At 40.4% G+C, this 21,775-nt stretch overlaps 1 protein-coding gene across 1 annotated transcript in view; it reads right to left on the bottom strand.

Moving 5' to 3' along the window:
• Positions 1 to 21,775, bottom strand: part of grm5b (glutamate receptor, metabotropic 5b) — a 63,957-nt gene that overhangs the window by 10,247 nt on the left and 31,935 nt on the right. The window contains exons 7-17 of the mRNA XM_065960326.1: positions 11,029 to 11,264; positions 10,155 to 10,276; positions 9,537 to 9,661; positions 9,233 to 9,401; positions 8,877 to 9,003; positions 5,898 to 6,015; positions 5,534 to 5,720; positions 4,757 to 4,915; positions 3,547 to 3,672; positions 2,689 to 2,871; positions 1,530 to 1,696 (exon numbers count right to left, since the gene is read on the bottom strand). Of these exons, the coding sequence (XP_065816398.1) occupies positions 1,530 to 1,696; positions 2,689 to 2,871; positions 3,547 to 3,672; positions 4,757 to 4,915; positions 5,534 to 5,720; positions 5,898 to 6,015; positions 8,877 to 9,003; positions 9,233 to 9,401; positions 9,537 to 9,661; positions 10,155 to 10,276; positions 11,029 to 11,264 (1,719 nt within the window). The remainder of the gene's footprint in view (positions 1 to 1,529; positions 1,697 to 2,688; positions 2,872 to 3,546; positions 3,673 to 4,756; positions 4,916 to 5,533; positions 5,721 to 5,897; positions 6,016 to 8,876; positions 9,004 to 9,232; positions 9,402 to 9,536; positions 9,662 to 10,154; positions 10,277 to 11,028; positions 11,265 to 21,775) is intronic.

The raw sequence follows: 21,775 nt of genomic DNA, 5'->3' as shown, positions 1-21,775 counted from the left end.
TTAACTGATGAAGACATTTTGAAGTAGACCCATAATTCAACCACAGAAAACCAGCTAGACTATATATGTGGAGTTATTCCATTACAATTCATTTTCTGTTCTATTTTTTCCCAAAAAAGGGCTCTTCATTTTTCTTTGTCAGGTTCTTTTTCCTCCATTTCTCCCTCTTTATTACAATTCTTTCCACTTTTCTCTGCTTATCATCAGTCACAGTGCTCTGTCCCAACTCCCCCCTCTCTCTTTTTTTCTCATCCTTTTGTCAGGTTAATTACTGTGATTAATCTATGTAGGAAGCTCTGATTAAACCTCACACCAACGTGGCTGGAGGTGAAGAGAGCTCAAATCCCCCTGAAGACACAGCCACCTGCACATACATACGCAGACATACCCATATACTTAAATTATAACATATTTATATGTATGCTGTCCCAGTCAACCTGCAATTGATTTTTACTGTTTGATACATACTGTTATACATGTACATGTTCTCCACGTCTGTGGGTGATTTAAATGTCTGATGAATGTAAACCATGCACTCTTCAGTAAATCAAACATTTGATTCATACATCATTATTTCTGCATGGCTTCATGTGTCTCTGTGTGTGTTCTGACTACACGATGGCAGGAGCTCAATGGCAACAGCTGTCAGTCCTGCACTCAGGAGACAGACAGCCTTGCCAATTACCACCACCCACAGAGGAAGACAGGAGCAAACGAGAGAGGGGGGTGGGGGAGATAAAAGGAAGAACGATTCAAACATTCCTGACTTGTCTCATAGGAGTGTGATTGAAATCTTGCTTGCCAAGCGTGGTGAGTTAGAGTAACCTGCTGACAAATGAAAAATAAATATTTTTCTCGCTTTTCATTTTGGGCAAGTGGCCACGCGTCACATCCTTTGTGTCCTTTGATAAGTTCCCTGTCACCGCAGATGACCTGAGGATGGCCTTAAGAGTGTTGTGAAAGTTATTATGTCTTTCCTTTTCACACTTTCCAATGAGCATTTTTCTTCTCTTTTCTATTCCATCATTCCGCCTTTCATCTCTCTGTCCATTACTTCCATCCTCTCTCAACTCAATGTATTTAAATTTCTCTTTTCAAGTTTCTCCTCAGCCTCCCTTTCTCAGTAAACACCTCCCTCTCTCCATCTTTGCCATGTCTCCATTAGGCAATTGTCCGCAGTTCATGTTAGGGTCAGAGGAACAGTCAAGCAGACTCGGGGGACTTCAGAGAATCAATCTCACAGAGGGCTCGAACACAGACTTACACACCACATGCACACACACACACACACACACACACACACACACACACACACACGCACCCACTCACGCACAAACACATATGGACACACACCATAAATAGTCTCTAAGTGGGGCCATTACAGAAATGGCGCCTTGGACTGTAACTGAGGAGTAACCTGGAATTAACCCAGCCAATAAGCCCCCCCCCCGGAGTACACACACACACACACACACACACACACACACACACACACACACACACACACACACACACACACTCAGATGTACCTGAGGGTCTCTGCAGTAGAGCCTCTGCGCTTCCACAGGTTTACCAGACTTGAAGAACGGCTGGCGGCTGAGGACGATTTTCCATCACCCACATGCATGCGCACCACTGTGCTGGTTGTGAAGGCACTGCGCACATTACGCTCTGGTTTAGCCAGAATAATGTACACCTAAAAGAAATATGATATCATATATATTATCTAAATACATTTCTAAAAGGAGAACATTGAAAAGGTTTGGTTATATATAGACATTTTGAATATGATACAGTCTATACAAAACCCTGCTTTAATTAATGTTCTGTGATCAAGGGTAAAACCACCTGATGGGAATTTAATGTATGAAGACAATTCAACAAAAGGAACAGCTAATTATTTTTAATTGATAGATTGTCAGCTGTTTAAAGAGAAAACTTTCTCTCTGAAGCCCCCCAGGAATATCTAGGTCGGAGAAAACCTAATACTGTTTTAAATAAGCTTTATGCTTCAATGCAGGCCTTTAATGAAGACACTACCTCAAGTTTCTAATTATTTATTTAAAAACTTTAATTGAAGTCTCACTTTCAATTAGATGTTGTTTACTCTGAACACTGCCTGTGCACAACCGCTGAGACAAAAGGAATACTTTCAGACTGGAAAAGTGGTCTCACACAAAAAATATAATTTGACTTCCTCAAGCATCACAAATTAGGTTTAAAAAAATGGATGATTTGCATCCACAACGTTAAGGTATGAGACAGAATAAGCAGGCAAAAATTATTTTATGTTTAAAAAACAAAAAAAATCCCCTTCAGGAAGGAGTAACAATTTGCCTTCTAACAATTCATAAAAAAAATAATTTGAATTCTCAACAAAGTGTCATAACATATCAAAATAAACCCATCAACTTGAATACCTACCACATACAAAAATGTTGTGGTGAGTTCAATGCATGATTAAGAATGTTGCTATGGTTACCTGCAGTATAATAAAGTCTGTGCACTGATTTGAAATGAGTTCAACCACAGAGTGTGTCCTAATATACACTATTAATGGATCCCTGACAAGCAGGACTAGGTTTAAACAGAAGCTTAGCATTTAAGGAGACTGAAAACTGTGAAGAAATGTACAGATCAAAGCAGTGTAGGAGTGAGAGGTAGAAACTGTGGATTTGAAAGTCTTACCTTGGGTACGAACATGCAGCATAGAGCCACAGTGGCGCTCAGGCTGACACTGAAGCACATGGTGATAATTTTGTAGTTGGAACCAAAGTAGATGGGTACAAAGGCCAGCCAGATAATACAGGTGGTGTACATGGTGAAGGCAATGTACTTAGCCTCATTGAAATTAGCGGGGACGTTTCGGGTCTTGGAGAGAGAGAGAGAGAGAGAGAGAGAGAGAGAGAGAGAGAGAGAGAGAGAGGAAGTGTAAGAATATTTACATTCATTTCTTCATCGGAGCTAATTTACTGTTTGGTTTCTGCTTTAAATTAGGAAAACAAAGCAAAGAGGGAAACTATTAGCCTTTACAGCACCCCAATAAACACAGCTAACAATCTGCTTTTGTATTACCACTATCAGTCTGATGCTAACCTCATTATTTGCAAGTTAATTAGTTGAAACATGGGGTCATAACATTGCACCAGCAGGGTTGCATAGTTTCTCTGCTGCTGTATTAACAAACACGTTGAATTTATTTGTTGAGTTTATTTCAGCTGCAGTCTCTGCTTTCACACTCTATGGAAAATGGATGGCTTCAGGCAGCCAATAATCAAACATTTGCTTTATAATGTGCTTAGTAAAAAAAAACAAGTTTGTTTTAACTGCTTTGAGGTTGTACAGCACCAAAGATAAAAAAATGTGGTTAAATCGTTGCTTTATAAATATTGTCTGAGTGACTCTCTTTCCTATGGCAGCATGAAGTGAAACAGGAACAGTACATAATACATCTATCTCTCCACCAACATTTGAGCTTTTAAAAGAAGGAATTACTGGCAAGATATCATTAATGTAGACCAAGCTGGTATCAAATCAAGCTTGTACCTTAAAGGCATAGAAGGTGCAGCTGAGGATGAGCAGGCCATTGTATCCGAGCGGGGCGACCACACCCAGGTTAGTGGTGTTGCAAATGAGGAATACCTGCCGGATGCTGGGATAGTCATGGATTACCTGTAAAGACATGGGGGGGGGTAAACAAGCCATCTTAATAGAAATAAGGCGCAGAGTGCAAAGAGGTACGATCAAGTCACTTGATTGTGTTTGGGGTGAAACATAAATCAAACCAATCAGAGTGTCAGCTCTCATTCCCAGTAAGAGCCAGGTTTACCTGCAGGCTGGTGTGTTGCTATTCACACGGCAGATTTCAGTCTTCTTAAATAGACCAAACTAGGACTAGATAACTTAAATTATCTCGCTATATTGTGCTCCTGAACACGCAAAACACACACAGGACACTATGTGAAATATGCTGATGGCTGACTGAAGTTATATTTCAACATCAAATGAAGGTAGGCTGGGGGCTATTTTATCGGTGGCACTCATAACAATTATTATAAATCCAGCTCATTGTGGAATAGGAGCATGAGTGTGTGTGCGTCTGCATGTGTTTCTGTGTGTGTTAGACAGAACGCGTATTGGAGCGAGCTTGGAAACAAACAGAAGCTCTCCGTCCCCCTATTCTGTTGAATACTCAATTTGAATGTATCAGCAAATGCACTCCGCTAAACTGTCGAGTATGTGTGCTGTTGTGCGTCCTGTGTGTGGGGAACAAGCTCAGTGGAAGAGCACTGTGAACTCTTTGATGTATGCCCATAGCAGGAACATACTGCCCCACAGACTGCTGACCAGTTTTGAGGTGGACTAAGGTGAAGTCATTTTTTTACGTCCTCATGATATGATAGAACGATACCAGCCTGACCATATCTCATTTTAAAACAAACACACCCCCCCCTGCCCTTAAATTACCTTTAAGCTCCTCCCCCTAAACTACCATGGTTATGAAGCTTCCTGTCTCAAGAAAACTCTAGTCTTGAGATGTTTTAACAAGCCTAGCTTCTAACGGCATTATGCAGGTTGAACTTCTAACTACTTCACTCATTTCTATTGAAACAGTCTTACAAAACATCTTATGTAATAGAGATAAAAAGGCTTATTACATTGTAATTTATTTTTTCTTTTATGCCTCGTTCTATGTCTGGTAATTTGCCTCTCCCACTTCCATTGAAAAACCAACACAGAGCCACACTCAGCTTACCTCAGGTGGCTCCATGAGGAAGAGCGCCACAATGATGCCCAGCTGCAGCAGTATGAGGAGGAAGGCAATGAGGAGCTGAGCACAGGCAGACATGAAGCGAGGCTTCTTTGTGCAGATCTTCTTCTTGCTGCCTGCCAGGATCCGAGCAATGCGATTTGTCTTGGGGGTTTGAATCACACAACAACCACAATCAGGACCTTTTCATAAACTATATACCGTAAACCCTGTTCCTATATGATAAACATCTGCTTCCAGTATTTCTGAACTGCTGCCGCTGCTATTTTAGTGAAAAACACTTTGAAGAGAAATATTGCACACTGCAGTCTAAATCTAGTGCAATAAGCTTGAGGTATATATTTTTTTTTATAGCAAAGCAATTGCAGTTTCCTGGGTTTAATCTAACCTCCCTGTTACCTCAGCTCTTATTGCAAAACCCTTAGAGAAAAGGATGGATAGACCAATGTGCTGCTTTTAATGATAAACCTGCATTCCCTCACTGTAACGAATAATGAAACAGAAGGGATAAAACTCTGAAGATGTTGTTTTTCTCCCCGTTTCTTTCCGATTATGTCCACAGATGTACCACTGCTGCTAACTCTCCAGCATCTGAAGCTGTTCCTTTGGCTTTTCCCCACGGATCATTAATGATCAAAGGCAGGTAAGCATTGATTTAATCACAGGATTATACCAAGCCTATAGAGGTTACTCCTTTACCCCTGCATCTCTCTCTGCAACAGCACCATACACCTCATAACAAATCCTTCACTCACACCTTACCTTGGTGACAAGTGCAGAGTAGCTCATGGCAGGTGACAGTCCTATTCCCAGCCGCTGGAGGTAGCAGTGGATGACGTGGGGTTTGGCAATGAGGCTGAAGGTACATAGGTACCCGAGGCAGATCCCTGCTAGTATTATGTAGCACAGCTCCCTACTGGATGATTTCACTACTGGGGTGTCCCGGAACCTGAACACAGACACATTGAGACAAACAATTATGATCAGAAACAAATATGCAGAATATCTTCAGTATTTTGACATACAGTCGGAAAATAAAGGATTAAGAGTAGAAATGTGAAAACTGCATATAGCAGCATTTTCCTCTATTGTCTATATTTTCTGACTCATATAAGAGATTGGTTACCTGATAAAGACTGCAGTGACAAAGAATGTGAACATCAGACCGAGGCAGGCAAAGACCAAAGCAGCAATGGGTTCAGGGTCTCCCCAACGCAGGTACTCCACTGGGATTGGGTCACAGCCTGGGGATAGTAAGTGAAGACATCGTTACTAATAAGGGACTTTTATTTTAAATATGTGAAACGCAGCATCTGGATTATATCTTAAAGCTTGAACGTGTATTTAAAACAAGAATTTATCGTCATTTCATATATTTTCTTTTGTTTTAATACCATTTTACATCATTCTTTGACCTACATTTGATGCAGGAGGAGCATCAAACAAACAAACAAACAAACACTTGTACCAGTGACCAGTGACCTCCACAGGTCAGGGTCAGATGAGTGCATATTGGACCCACGTGGGAAGGTCTCAACTATGTCCTGCATTGCCTGCACTCAAATCCTGCACCTTGTGAATACTGTAAAGCTTGCAGACTGGATATTATTGGACAGGTTTAGTGTAAAACATATAATAAAGACACACAGACTAAACAAACAATGATTCTTGATCCAGCAACACAAATGTTGTCTACACTTACTATTTTTATCATCTCTCAAATATTCCCTCATTCCCCTGTCATTCAGTCTCCATATCGGTTTCCTGTCAGTCTTTTTTTCTTTTTAATTCCACATCCATCACTCTGTTCCTCTCGTATCCCACTAATATCTCCCCTACTTATCTTCATCCTCATCCCTCCAACCTTTACAACTAATTCTCGCCCTCTCCCTCCCTCCCTCTCTCTCTCTCTCTTCCCAGCAAGGAGATAAAGTGTCATTAATTAAAGGGACAGGTCTAATTACTATCTGTCTGTACCCTTGATGAAATTACCTCGCTGGTAGGTCTGCAGGAACACATGTAAACTCTTAAGAAAGCTTTCTGTCCTCGAACATCTTCACTTATTCCCTTTTTGTGCCCTTTTATCTTTTCTCCATTTTCTATTGTTTCTTCCCCCTTGCCCTCACACTCTCTCTCTCCTTCCCACAGAGACATACACACAGACGCACACACACACACACAAACCCACACACACCTGTTTGTACAGTGCTGCAAATCTTTGAGAGCGGGAGAGAGAGAGCAGTCGTTGAAAAAGACTGGAGTCATTTAATGACTTTGTCTTTAACTCAGTCAATAGAGTTTATCAAATCAGCAATTTGGATAGGTCTAGGGGCATAAACAACAGCTTAATTGCTGAGTGGGAGCAAATGGGATGGTAACAATCAGACAGAAAATTAGTCACAAGGATGTATTCTGCAGAGGATGTGGCTCATTTGCAGCCAAATATAACCGAATAGCTATAAGTACCATTCATGATGAAAAATCTAGTAAAATACAAGTTAGAATCTAAAACATGGAGAGGGAACCACACATGAATAAGTAAAACTGGAGCAGCAGGACAACAGTAACTGTACTTACTCTTATTAAGGGGTGAGGGCCATGTAAGTTTGAGGAAACCAAACCTGCTGTGAATCCCCAATTATTTGTGCTCACATATATCTTAAGTGTTGTGGCAAAAAATCCCAGATCAGTGTATTGCCCAATAGTTTTCCCAGAGCAGTCTAAACATATCGGCTATTTCTGCATTTTAATACTCAATTAGCTTGCAGAACCAGCAGAAAAGGGTGTTGTGTTTGACCCTAAGCTAAACTGCTGCATTTACGTAAGGGAGGGGGACCATTTGGTGGGGTTCAGTCAATAAAAAGTTTAGAGACAAACTTCTTCAAACTCTAACACTTGGACTGGAACTCTACCAATCAGTGAAGAGGCTCAAATCTCAAAGCTAATCCTCCCTTTCTCCTGCTGCTTTCACTCTCCCTGGCTGCTGCTTCTGTCAGAGCCTCTTTTCATCTCCATCTTTCTATCTTTCTGAGCCACTTCTTCCCTCTCCCTCTAAGCCACTATTGGTTAACTTTTCTTTTCTCCTTATTTTCGAGCTATTGCTGTCTCTAAACCTCTCCTATTGCTTATTATTTTCAAACACACTGTACCTCTGTCCCTACCAGCTGAGACCTTTCTCTGTCTCCTCTGTTCTCTCTTCCTCTTTCCCAGCTTGTGCAACCAGCTTGTTTACACCTCATTATTACTGTTCCATATAGCCTCGCAAGGAGACATACAAGTAACTTAACGTGGCCACACACATGAACATGCACAGAGGGACACAAAAGTATCACATGGTTAAACCCGATCACGCTTTTACTCTCAACTTTCCCTTTGTCCTTCTCTCACTGGCTCACTTTAAGGATGCGTCTGTTCCTGGCTGTGGAGCCCAATCTGAATTTCCAGCAAGGCTCGATTCATGTTTTAATCATTGAGCATGTTGAGGAGCTAGCAAGCAGTATAATGAGCAGCTGAGAGCATAACAAGGCAATATCCAACCGCTTCCAACGCAATGGAGGGGAAATACATTTTCATTGCAACAGAAAGCGTATTTGCATTGAAAGCTGCTCTTGATGCAGAATAATTAAAACACTGGTGACCATGTTGGTAGCAAATTCGAGTGATGAGAGAGAGAGAGTCGAGGGGGAGGAGGAGGAGAGGGGAAAGAGGAGGGGAGGATGAAACAGACGGCTCCTCACTTAGTTTCCTTCCCCTAATGATGGTAGAACAAACTGTATGTAAATAAGAGTGTTATCGAACACTGTATCCGGTAAAACACAGCTTCTTTTATTCTACAAACCATTAGTTGTCCTTTGACCCCACAAACATTCAAGGCACACACATATTAATGATCATGGTACAGTTTTCTTTCACTTGCATCACTTTTGTTGTTCCTATGAGATTTCTATTCAAGTTTCTTGAGTGAAAATATTGCCCCATGTTAAGAGGCTACAGTCCTTGTTGCACTGGTCGCAGGCTCCACTCGGCCCTGGTGGCCCATACCAAATAAAAAAATAAAGGTGGGAGTGTGTGTGTGTGTGTGGGGGGGAATGAATCAGCGACTCACCTGTGAGGTCAAAAGTTGGCCAGGAGCCGAGTTCACAGGCTCTGCATGTGTACTCGTCAAACACGTACTCATTTTCTTTACAGGGAGTGCACGTCCAGCAGCAGCTTACTTCTCCTTTACGGATCACCTGGAAGAGGTGACATGAACATGAATGTCTGATCGTAGCTGTATGTTTGCTCATTACATTCCTAAAGTGATGTAATACCTGTGCCCTTTTTCACTAATTATTAAAAATGATATCTCATACATCCATCCAGTCTTAATCAGAATTCAATAAACCTATAAGACCTTATGGACTTGGGGGGGTCTGTTACTAAGTCAAGCAAAGTGAACATATAAAATACTTGTCATCTTACCTTAATCTGTCCCTTGTCACAAGGTTCACTGCAGACTGACTTAATAATTGAATCTTTGTTCGGCCAGATTTCATCATCATCTATCTTCAAGCCTCTGTTGTCCCAACTGCCAACATTAATGTAGTCATAGTAGTCCTTCCCCATCTTTTTGAAGTTCATGATCTCATACCTGTTGATTAAAAGGACGCGTGCAAATTTAGAAAAAGACACGCTAACACACAAAGTCTTGTCATATGAACCTGAAACCTAATAAAACCAAAAAAATAAAAATCAATGGCATCTTTTGTTCAGTTACAGTACGTACCTGCCAGGTGAGTCTCCATTCTCATCAAATAAGATACCCTCTCCTGACACGCCTGTGAAGTTGGTTTTCATCAGGAAGTCCAGCAGTGTAGAACCATCTATAGGCCGCATGGCATCACATAGGCCCTAAAAGATATTAACAGTCAGAAACCTGGTGACCCACATCTCTGAAATCATCGTTTCATTTAAGGAGGTTTGTGAGGGCATACGCCAAGTTGGAAATTATGTTCAGTAGAATCCTTGTGCCTGCTAATTTTATGTACCAGTTTACATTGTTTACAATTAATGCTAAAGTAAACCAGCAAGCAGAAACTGATACAGGCTGATGTATTAGCTTCTGTATTTTCTGTCTAACATATTTCGGTTTTGTATATTTCTGTCTTAATTTCTTAACTGGTTCATAAAGAAGAGAAGATGTTTAAATAGTGTATGTATTTATCCAGGTTCCCATTTTGGTCTTAAATTTTTATGTAGTGTGATAATAATTCAGATATAACAACTATGGATTAATTCAATGATAAATATCTTGGACTTCCCTTTGGTTCCACCATTTGTACATGATATCCCTTTATCTCCGTTCTAGCATATCCCTCCATTCATCCATCAGTGTAGCACCTACCTGATAGCCTGGGCAGAGTGCCCGTTGCATGTTATGGAGGCCATATGCCATGGAGTAGATGGCATTGATGACAAATCCCATCTTGGTGTCCTGAGCATATTGCTGCCGAAGCGACTCCCTCTCTGCATAGAGGTGGGTGGGTAGAGAAAAGGGGAGGGAAATATATTGGGTTGGTGAGGAGGGTTGAAAAGAGAAAGGCAGGTATATCGGAGAAACTCTTAATTTCTCTTTGAGTTTTATGACACGCAGAGTGCTTTTTTTCCCCCCTGACATCAAAGACCCCTCTCTCTTCTCTCATTTCTTCTCATCAGCCACTTCCCACCTCCGCATTGCATTTCTTTCTGCCTCTTTTGTGTCCTGTTCATTAGTATTTCATGTCCCATTTCATTAGAATACATGAGACATGACTCCCTTTGATGCTGCTCTCACACAATGCTTTGAGTATGAATGGAGAGAATGAAAGAGGAAGAGAGAGAGATGGGGGGAGATGAATACAAAGAAATAAAGGGAGGTTTCACTCACAGCCACAAGGGATATCTCCAGATGAACCAGAAAGCAGAGTGCATCCATATGTTGTTTGTGTAGGTGTATGTGTTGTAAGCCAGTCAGGTTGTACGCTTTGTGAGTGTATGTTATTTATATTAGTACTAGCTTGTCAATAAAACTGCAGATTAGTATTGTTTTTAAACATTGCAGCATCTTTCTCTGTGTACAACAGATGGTCATTGTCAAATAAGAAGCACTTAATAACTGTAACCATGTGATGTCAATGTCCACACACTGCTACAGGTGTTCAAAGTGTCACATATGATCCCAGTATGTCTGTGAGGACTTGAAAAACCTGCCATCAAAGAATATTGTATGTTTAACTCACTGCCACAGGAGTGGTTGTATTTGGTGCTCTCCTGTGGGTGGCCCTTGAGTTTACAGTGGAAACGATGCTGCCAGAACTCTGGAAACCAGGGGTTCCTGTGGTTGTTTTCAGGTCGGAGTTTAAGATAGTAGTCATCAAACCACTTCACATCGGCTGACTGGAGCTTGATGGTGATACCACCAGCCGCTTCCCTAACATAGCCGTCTGTTACATCATACCGATCCGCCCATCCATCACTGCAAAGAAACACAAGAAAAGGAAAAGGGTTAGGCATACTCAAAGACTGCATTGTCTGTGAGGATGACATTTTCATATTTAAAACAAAATCTGCATTGTCTAGGGGAAACAGTGCTAAATCATTGATCATACATTTTTGAGAACAGGCTCTTTTGGGAGCTTAACTAGATCTAAGGTTAGAGACAAAATATTAATATGGAATCATGTTGTCTCCTGACTCTTATGATACAATTATGGAATCGCAGGTGCCAAATATTGACATTTTAGTGGGGAAAACAAATCCTGCACTATACCATTGTAGGGGCATTTTGTATTCTTCAGTTCATTGGATATTGTGATGTATCATTATTGTCTTCAACATATCAATAATCACAGAGAAGTGGTATTAAGATGTTATCTGTATCATGGGCCATGTATGGCATATTGTATCATATCATGAGTTAACCTGCAATTCTCCCACTTCTATTCAGATATATAGAACAGTCCAGAAGGAGGAAAAATGATTGGATTGTATTGGAAAATGGTTTTATTGTCCCAGAGGGGCAATTTGGTTTGCAGCAGAGTTCCATACAGGCAATACACATCATAAAAACATCAGAAAGACATAAATACATAAGTATATTACATAGGTCCCATGGATATCATCATGATGGGCATGAGTGGGATAAGAGACACAAAGACCACCAGTCCATAGTAGAAGTGTACTGGTAACAATGCCTGCAGCTTATTTAGAAACCCAACTGCTGATGGGACAAAGGGCCTCAGATATCTGTTTGATTTGGCTCTCCTAACATAAGTGAACCTCCTCCCTTTCGGCAGAAGTCTAAACTCTGCATGCAGAGAGTGCTGAGGGTCTTCCAGGATGGCCTTTGCCTTCTGATTGGCTGTCTTTTTTTAAAAAGACGGCCAAGATCATTCAAGTCAACGCCAACAACAACAGAACAGAAAGAGAGGGAAATCTAGCGAGAGACATCAGTGATAGCAAATAGTGGATACCAAAATTTGGAAGGAGGCACGCAGAACGATTAGCAGTGTTTTCCTATCGCTGACAAAAAAAGCATCTACATTACACACAGAGACACACACACACACACACACTAGCCGGGTGCTGCGATGATCTAGGTCAAATGGAGGGTTTTGGCTGCAGCTCAGCAGCCATACCCTGTCAGACACCAGCGAGATGAATATAACCAACCTCACAATGAATACACACACACTAACTGTGGAAACATATCCCTGCAGTTTGCATTTTTGGGAGGAAAATTTGGGTTTTCTTCTCCTCTAGGAGACACAGATGGCACAGTGTGTGTGTGTGTGTGTGTGTGTGTGTGTGTGTGTGTGTGTGTGTGTGTGTGTGTGTGTGTGTGTGTGTGTGTGTGGGAGAGAGAGAGGCGGGGGGAGATAAAGAGAGGAAGGGAAGGAAAGGAGAGGAAAGTGGATGTGAATGACAAATCTTTTCTCCCCCTTTCATGACAACTGCCAACATGGCCTCCAGCAAGACAATGATCCTCAACTCTTCCAATGGAAACTCTTGTTTCTTTCTATCTTTCTCTTCTCTTCTCTTCTCTCGCTCTCTTTCTCTCTCTCTATGAGCCTCCAGAGAACAAAACTAATTTTCTCTTACAGCAGTGCAACCCGCTCCAGTCTGATTGGAGACCCAAAATGTGTGTGTGTGTGTGTGTGTGTGTGTGTGTGTGTGTGTGTGTGTGTTTGTGTGTAAACTGCCTTTTCTGTCTATCGCTATTTGTGCCTTCTAACTGTCCCTCTTTCTTTTTTTGCCCCCCTCTTCCTCCAAGCTGAGTCATAAATCAGGGTGGAAGCTCCTACATGGTTTACCTGTACATGGCAGGCTGCAGTTTTAACAGTCCAAATAAAATGTCTGCTAGCATGTGATGTGTGTGTGTATATAGTTTCATATTTTCTAGGGCGGTTGGTGGGGTTGTTGTCAAAACAAGAGACAAATCACATGTATATCTTTGTTTATTTCCGTTTCAAGTTACACCACTTCAAGTGCAAGTCTTCAGAGTTGGTCAGAATCAAAATGGTGCAGGGCCTTTCTGTTATTTCAAAGAAGCTGTAGACGCTTTCGTAACCATTTTAATAACAATGTTGACTTTGGTACATTCATTTTCTGCTTTAGTGTGCTGCATCACGTTCTCGACTTAAAGCCACCTCTCTGTAAAATGAGTCATGTGGATAAAAGGTAAATCAATGGGGCTTGAAATAGTTTCAAGTAGGACTATTGACTGCTGTAACTTTTAGACATTCACACTGCTGCTCAATCCATTGACCATTTGAGTCTCCAGTGTCACAATGCTCTGTCATTATCGAAGTGTTGTTATTGACAGTATGAGAAAGAAAGAAAGAAAGAAAGTAAGAAGAAGGAGAAAAGAGAAAAAGTCAAGAGGAAATCAAAGAGATTGACAGGCGATGGGGCTGGAAACTCATCCAGAGGTAAACAATCAATGACCATTAATCAGCACCATCTTCCTGCCAATAGATTTCTTCTTTTTTTTCCTCTCACAGTTTTCTCTCCATCTGTCTCTTTCACCCTCTCTCATTAACACCTCCAGCTTTCCCTTGAGCCCCTTTCACTTTGTTTTTCCATCGTCCCTCTTTTCCCATTGCTCCAGCTCTGTCACATTCCAATGCACTCCATCTGTCAATACATGTTTCTCATTTTGAACAGTTTTTTTCGTATCTTCTTTTACAAGCAAACAACACACACTTTCTAACCATTGATATGTCTGTCGCATACAAATGCAGAGTTATTTTTTGCTTGTTGTTTATAACTCATTCCTCTCTTTCTTTCTTGAACTCATCACATGTTTGGTGAGTTTCCCAAAGGGTCACACCTGCAGCTCCTCAGAGGCCAAGATTGACAAGCAACACTTGCAACATAGACACAAACATACTCACGACCACATATCCATTTGTCATCGACAAAGTGTCACAAAAACTCTAGAATGATAGTTCCAACTCTTCTTTTGCTGCAAAGGTTTTAAATCCAATCGACAACATATTCCTCTTTTTTCATATTCTCATCTAATGAAAATCAGAACAAACAAGTGGAGGCACGCATCACTGATTAACTAATATACAATGTTTAATCAACAATTTTCTAATATCCCCAAAAGGAAGAAATGTTTGATGAGATCTCTGACAGAAAATCATGTTGGATACTTGCATGTCAGGAACTATGTTAAAAAAATATATACCGACATTGGAGAAAACTGAATCAGCAAAGTTTGATAGTTTTTTTTCAGATGAGGGGCAGGGACAGACATTTCTTATCCCTACTGTATAACTCGCTGTTATTCAGAACATCAGCCTCTACACAGGGCATAAAAGCGTATGTGGTATGTGTGAATTGTTTTATCTTCTTATTTATTTATTTATTTTATGTTGTTGCCGTTGTTGTTGTTGTTCATTTAGTGTTACTCACTACACCTGTTGACTTGTATGTTTGCCTGTTATCTTCGTTTTTCTTAATTTAATTTAAAAGGAGGAAAACATCTGTAATATTGAATGTTTTATTATTGCTAACTCAATAAAAAATATTTAAACTAGAAAATCACGTTGTTTCTGTTCTCTATCTTACAATACATTGAGACATGATACATTTACCAGTTATCACAATGACTCCCACACATACTGGAACAGTGCAACAACAATGCAACCTCCTTCAAAACACATATTTATGTCATGATTAAGTGTTTATTTTTGTTTCTTTATCTATAATTCATTTTGGCTTTCTGTGGAAGTTCTCAATTGTGTCCTAACTACATGAAGTGGTAGTTTGCCCACTTCACCCAGCATGGTAGACAACAGGGCTTTTTTCCTAACTCACAATTAGGTCAGTATCCACCTGTGTCTGTTTCAGATGTATCTTGGTGACTCGCATCACAGTAGGCAGAGAGGAACAGTAGGAGTTGAATGTTTGTGTCTTTCAGACCGAAAACTACAATTTGGGTGTCAAAGCTTAACACAGAGCTTGAAAATGGACTTTTCTGATAATTGTAGCCCAGAAATAGCAAAAGCACTTGCAGTTAATAAGCGTTTCAAAAATACAACCACTTACAAAGGCTGCCAAAAGTAAGAAGCAGTATTTTAGTATCTCCAAAAAACATACATTTAGCTTTAAGATATAGCACCTGCTCATCTGAAATGTGTGCTAGTGAGTTGGGGAGATCTGCAACTCTGCACCTCAAGGACAAAAGCATTTATCATCCAGTACATGAACAATGGGATGACACTGCTTTAAAAGAGATGAGAGGAGCTAATGTGATTGACCTACACACTGATAATGTATGGTAACTGATGACGTGTAGTCATATTACCATCCCATTATTATTATTATTGTCTTCAAACTGTGCTTTTTGAGGTGGCTTTTCCCTTTCTGCCTTCAATTCAAAAGACTGCAGCCTATAGTGTCTTGTGTGCTATATGAATTTTTTTCTGAACACCACATACATACACAAAAATATGCATGTCTATAGATTAACATTTACAATATGTAACTGTGCTAGTATTGCTTTTACAATAAGAGGTCTTCAAAAGAAATCTTGATTTATGAGAATGCAAAGCATCGGTTTGTGTGTGTCAGTGTTTGTATTTAAGGGGGGGATGGACGTGTCTCATCATAGATCCCGCTGATCTATCAATCCCTCTATTATTGGTTATATGGAACTATTGTTAATGACATCCTGGTTACCTCTCTCTCTCTCTTTTTCTCTCTACATGTCTAGAATCCCAAGGCCGTTGCCATAGTTTCTTGCCCACGCTCAACCTGCTGTCTGTACTTTGTCTCTCATTAGAGCACACTGGATTTTAAGTGCACACACACAGACACACAGACACACAAACACACACACTCTCTCTCTCTCTCTCTCTCACACACACACACATCCACACACACTTAGTTATCAATTAACTATTCAATTTACAGTAGACATCTATACATATTTGAAATTTTATTTGCATGATTGGACAGTGTGCCAGTGTTTGAGCCAGCATTACCTTAAGCAGAACTTTAGCAAAACAATTCTGCATGCTAAGCCCTGAGGCTATTATCCTCCTCCTCTGTTCATTCAAGTAGAAATAGAAACTGCAACACATTTGCTTGTGATTAGGAATTTTCAGTTCTTTCTTTCTTTCTTTCTTATTATGGTCACTACTAATAGGAACATTTTGGGTTACAGTAAGGGGTCGGCTCATAACCTGTTATTTATGCTCATGACAGGGTGACATGTTTTGACTGATGGACGTTTTTTTGTAAAGCTCTTATAACTTTATTGTATCCTACCCCATTCTAAAATGTTTTTTTTAAATGAAAATCATGTAAAAAAAAAAAACAATACATTATTTCCTTGAAATTTCTGATTTTAGAGACATAAAATCTCACATGGTAATGGTCTAAATTCAAATTATTGTAAGTGTAGAAAACAGTGAGTTTTGTAATTGAATCAAACCAAATGAAGAGAAAATGGCACATTTTGAACTTTACAGCTCACTGTACAAAGCTATCCCCGGTAAACATTTCTTGTGAAATAAGTCAGTTCCTGGTATTTGTTCAGTGATGATCAACAGTGTTTGGGGATTAAAGCAAATGTTCATTTGTGATATTGCTTCCCTTTGACCTCAGTCATGCTGGGCTTTGTCACAATACATGTTTAGATTTGTTTTGGCAAATGAACAGGAGTGAACATTTGATAAGTGATTAGATATTGGTAGCAGGATTTTTCAGAGCTGTTACTGTATATTTGGGTACAGAATTACATGTTTCTATTAACATTGAAGATTATTTCGGTTCTAACAAAAAGCATTCAGTCAGATTCTGTATTGGCAAAATATCTGAAGCTGGTCTAAAGCTGTGCTGCCAAGAGGTCACTTTCGAAATTAATGTTGGGGTTCAATAATAACATGCCAGCTGACCCCAACCCACCCACTCTCGAGCTGCCATGGCAACCTGGCAGAGATTCTAGATGAGCATCTGCTGCTTACAACCATACTGCACACACACACACACACACACACACACACACACACACACACACACACACACACACACACACACACACACACACACACACACACACACACCAGCAGTCCACCATCCAAACCTGACAACACTGATTAGCTGAATGGACAACAAAAGTGAACAGGGAACACACAGGGACAGACAGTAACAATTGACAGAAGGGAAAAATGAAAAGTGGAATACATACCAAAGTAATGTAAGCTGCTCTGCATGTCCCTGAACATACAAAACTCTGGCAGCCGACTTGTACATGCACAGCCTGTTAGTAAAAATTAAATCCCCGAAATATCAAACAATAAAGAAACACCAATATAAAGTCTTTGTCAAAGAATTATGTGAATATTCATTGTTGGTTGCAGTTCAAAAAGCCGGTTATAGTTGCTCCCACTAAAACACGTCAATAAGTGCCAATTTGTGTCAGCCAACAAAGTTATCTACAGCCCACTCTTTCAAGAAAAATGGTGTGTGTGTGTGTGTGTGTGTGTGTGTGTGTGTGTGTGTGTGTGTGTGTGTGTGTGTGTGTGTGTGTGTGTATATATATATATATATATATATATAGATACAGTAAATAACACACACAGTTGAACTAGTGAAAAACACACGCTACCAGTGTTTCTAATAGAGTCCCCTTTTTGGTTGAAAGGGTGGGCTGTAGATGACTGTGCACTGACACAAAATGACACTTATTGCCATGTTTTAGTGGGAGCATACATTATTGTTCCTCGCTTGAGTTTATCGACAAGAATAAAGCTGTGAGTTGAAGTCTGTGTGCAGGAAGGAACACTCTGTCTACCACCCAAGAATAGTAATTTGAATCTCACGAAGCACCTAGCCAAACAACACACTTTTAATTTAGTTGGCAGAGAGCCGGGCGCTGCAAACACTGACGACCGAGGTCATGTTAGCCCGGCAGGCCAAGGAGAAGCCACTCCACCCAAACAGCCAGCTTGATTTAAAATCATGAAAGCTAGGACTAAACAGACGGATAGCAAGGTAGTATTGAAGCAAAAAAGTAACACTTAAGTTACTTACCTAAATAACGTTTTACTTTTGTAATGCAGTAACTCTCTCAGTAACTTTTTGATAGTATAGTAATTTTTACTAGTTACATATTTTCAGCAACTCGCCCATCGCTGCCCATAGAGAAGTGACCCAAACCAAGAAGAGAAACATCTATTAATAGCCTCAGCCAAATAAAGGTCAAAGTTCATCATGACAAAACAAAACTCATTAAGCCAAATGTCAGAACTGTCTCACACACAGACCCACCAAACTCTGTGTGGGTGAGTGTGTGTGTGTGTGCATGCGTGTGTGCGTGTGTGTGTATAACACCAAGTGAGATAAAGTGGATGCAAGCCCTGTCCATGTGTGAACCCAACAGTGTAATTATGTGAGTGATCGGACCACTTTACACATCACTTTCTTCTAGGCTACTCTTTCTATCTGTTCCTTGCATTTCCAATTTTTGGACTCTTACTAGTTACTACTATCTTATAATATATATATATGGCAATATTCTCGTTGCATAGCGTCGTATAAAAGACTCTGTTGCTTTGTCTGCCACTTCTGTGTCGCTCTTTTTACGTCATGTCTTGCTTCGGGAGACTCCCCCCCCCATCCGAGAACCATGAAAATGACTTCAGAGACTGCTATTTCAGACTTCTACCGACAAGGACAAACTATGAGCGTGTCGTGTTGGAGGCAACTCATAAGAAAATTTCCAACTCAATTTGTTTTCATTACAGAGAACATTCACTTTCAATCAGTGGAAGAGAGACAGAAAGAGGAGGGTTAGGAGGAGAACGACATTATTAGTCATGTCTTAGACAAAGAGAGCATAAACAAAGAGAGAAAACGACAGAGGGAATATAAATAAACAGACAATGACTAAACCGAGATTATATTCAAGTCATTTGACTTTTCTTCCTCAAGCATGTCTCACATTTTGTTACTATCACTGTTTATATTTCCATCAGTGTGTCCCCAGTGTAAACTGATGATTAATTTATCCCATGCTCCACCTACTGAAGCATAATTGGAAACATTTTATGTCTCTGATTGGCAAAAGTATGCCATTCAACTTCAAGTTTAAGCTTTTTACCTATTCAGCAATCATCTTTGTTGACCATGAAATCAGAAATCTGTGAAGAAAGGTCACATCTACATTTCTGTTTTGGCATCATAGATTATAGGGCTCACACACATGTCTGACAAAAAGTACAATGAAGACATCCCTTAAATGATGTCACTATCCTGTGAACATACACTTGGAATTGAACTGCTGTTGTGAAGTGTATTTTCATTTGTATATTGACAGAACCCTTTTTTGCTAACTGTTAGCTTTCAATGCAGCTAGAATTCAAGTTTAATTGATTATGTGTGAATATTATCTATTTGTATGTTCATTTGATTGCAGCAGAATCACTCAGCTAGATTCTAACAGAGGTTACGATGACATATCAATTAAGGTCAAAGCAGGGGATGCACTCAAATTAGAAGGGGGAAAGATGGAAATAACTTGAGTTAGAGGGATGGTAAGGTGTCAGAATGGAATAGAAGGAGGGTACAAAGGAAGAAGATGGATGAGTGTGGAAAACAGACATTATTCCTCTCCAGCTGGGGTCTGTGTCTGGATGTGATCAGCTGTGAGAGCAACACAAACACACAGGGATGTTAAGAAGACTGGCAAACGCAAACACATACATCGGTGTGCAAAAAAAAAAGCGAAAAAAACAACGGTTTTTTAAATTTAAAATATTCTAGTTAACTAGAAATATTTTTTATTTTGTTTAACTGATTTAGGTGGGTCAAGTGGGTCATTACCACACAAACCTTTCGATGGCTACAGAGAAGAATAAAAATCAGAAAACCAAACGAGAGTAAAGTAACCGAGACAGGGAAACAGAGCAGTGCATGAGGATGATTAAAGAAAAAGGAGCGGAGCAACGAGTGGCAGAGAGTGAAAGTCGTGAAAGAACACAGGAAAGAGGGGGAGAGGTTAAAGACAAGTAAAACCACCGAGATAAGAAAGGATTGAGAGAATGAGTCGCAGAGAGGATGAAGTGACACAGATACGATCTCTTGGGGGAGAGATAGACTGAGTGACAGAGAAAGAGAGGGGAGGATCAAGGATCACGAGTAGACGGCAGTGTTTTGTAAGGTTGGATAACCGCGTGTTCTCGACGAGGTCGGGAAAAGAATATAAAGCAATGAAGTGAGTTGAGCAGAAGAGAAAGAAGCGTAAGAGGAGAAGCGAAGGAGGAATGAGTAAGAGAGAGAGAGAGATACAGGCTGTATATTCGGTCTATTCCTCCAGGTCTGGCTTCATCACTTTTTATTGCTTCACACATAAAAGTGTTATCTCTCATATTCAGCACAGCGGACATTGGAATATCACCTGCCGAAGTAATGCACCACCAATGCTACATTACTCTCTCCCTCGCTGTGTCTACTGTTTCTGTTTTCTCTTTATCGCCATGGTGGTCTTTTGGCCCTCATCCTCTTTCTCCTTCTCCACTTTTCCAACTTCCTCCCTCACATTTATATTTCCTCCGGCAGTCCCTTACTTTTTAGCCTGCACATTTGATTTAAAGTCCAATGTGCCAAAAGGTTAGTCGTTTCACTGAGTTTCAGAGGCAGTGTCCTAGCATGTGGTCAACATACTCACATCAAAAGACTTGAAAAATGTCTCATAACATACACAAACACTATGCATGTTGTACATTTATACTGTCCTGCATATTCAACAATAAAACAAACAATATACAAGAGGTGAGTAAAAAATAAAGTTACGAGAATAAAAAGAGTTGCTGCAGTGATTTAATTTGAATCAACTCAGAGACCTTCGAAAACCAGAGGGAACAGAATATGTTATACCAAGTATTCAGTCAGTGTATGTTAATGTGCAAGCCCTTACACACCATGCACACAAATAATCACACAGCCGTTAATGGACAATCTTGTGTAACCTAATGATCAGCCGGTGACTTAGAAGCAGCAGTCTGAGCTGTTCCCTGCTTTACACGATGGCAATAATTATAATGGTAGGTCTGTCCGCACACACACATACATGCATGCCCACACTAACACTTAGACACACACACCACCAGCCTGTCTGTTTGACAGCAGGGATTAGCAAGGAGAGGTGCAGCTAATGCCCAGTAACGAGACATCCTGCTTATCGCCCACAGAATCGTGTGTGTGTGTGTGTGTGTGTGTGTGTGTGTGTGTGTGTGTGTGTGTGTGTGTGTGTGTGTGTGTGTGTGTGTGTGTGTGTGTGTGTGTGTGTGTGTGTGTGAGATGTGATCAGAGAAAGACAGAGAGGAGAGTAGAAGACGGATCTACAGCATATTAGTTGCATGTTATTCTATAACATTTTCCAACATTTCATTGGTGGCTCTGTAGCTGATGTCTCAGATACTGCTCTCCTCTTTTCCCCTTCTCACACTCTGTCTCTGTGTTTCTTGGGTA

The sequence above is a fragment of the Labrus bergylta genome, chromosome 11 (assembly GCF_963930695.1).
Source record: "Labrus bergylta chromosome 11, fLabBer1.1, whole genome shotgun sequence".
Taxonomy (NCBI): domain Eukaryota; kingdom Metazoa; phylum Chordata; class Actinopteri; order Labriformes; family Labridae; genus Labrus; species Labrus bergylta.
Note: the sequence above shows the minus strand (reverse complement) of the source record. Positions and strands in the feature narration are given on the sequence as shown.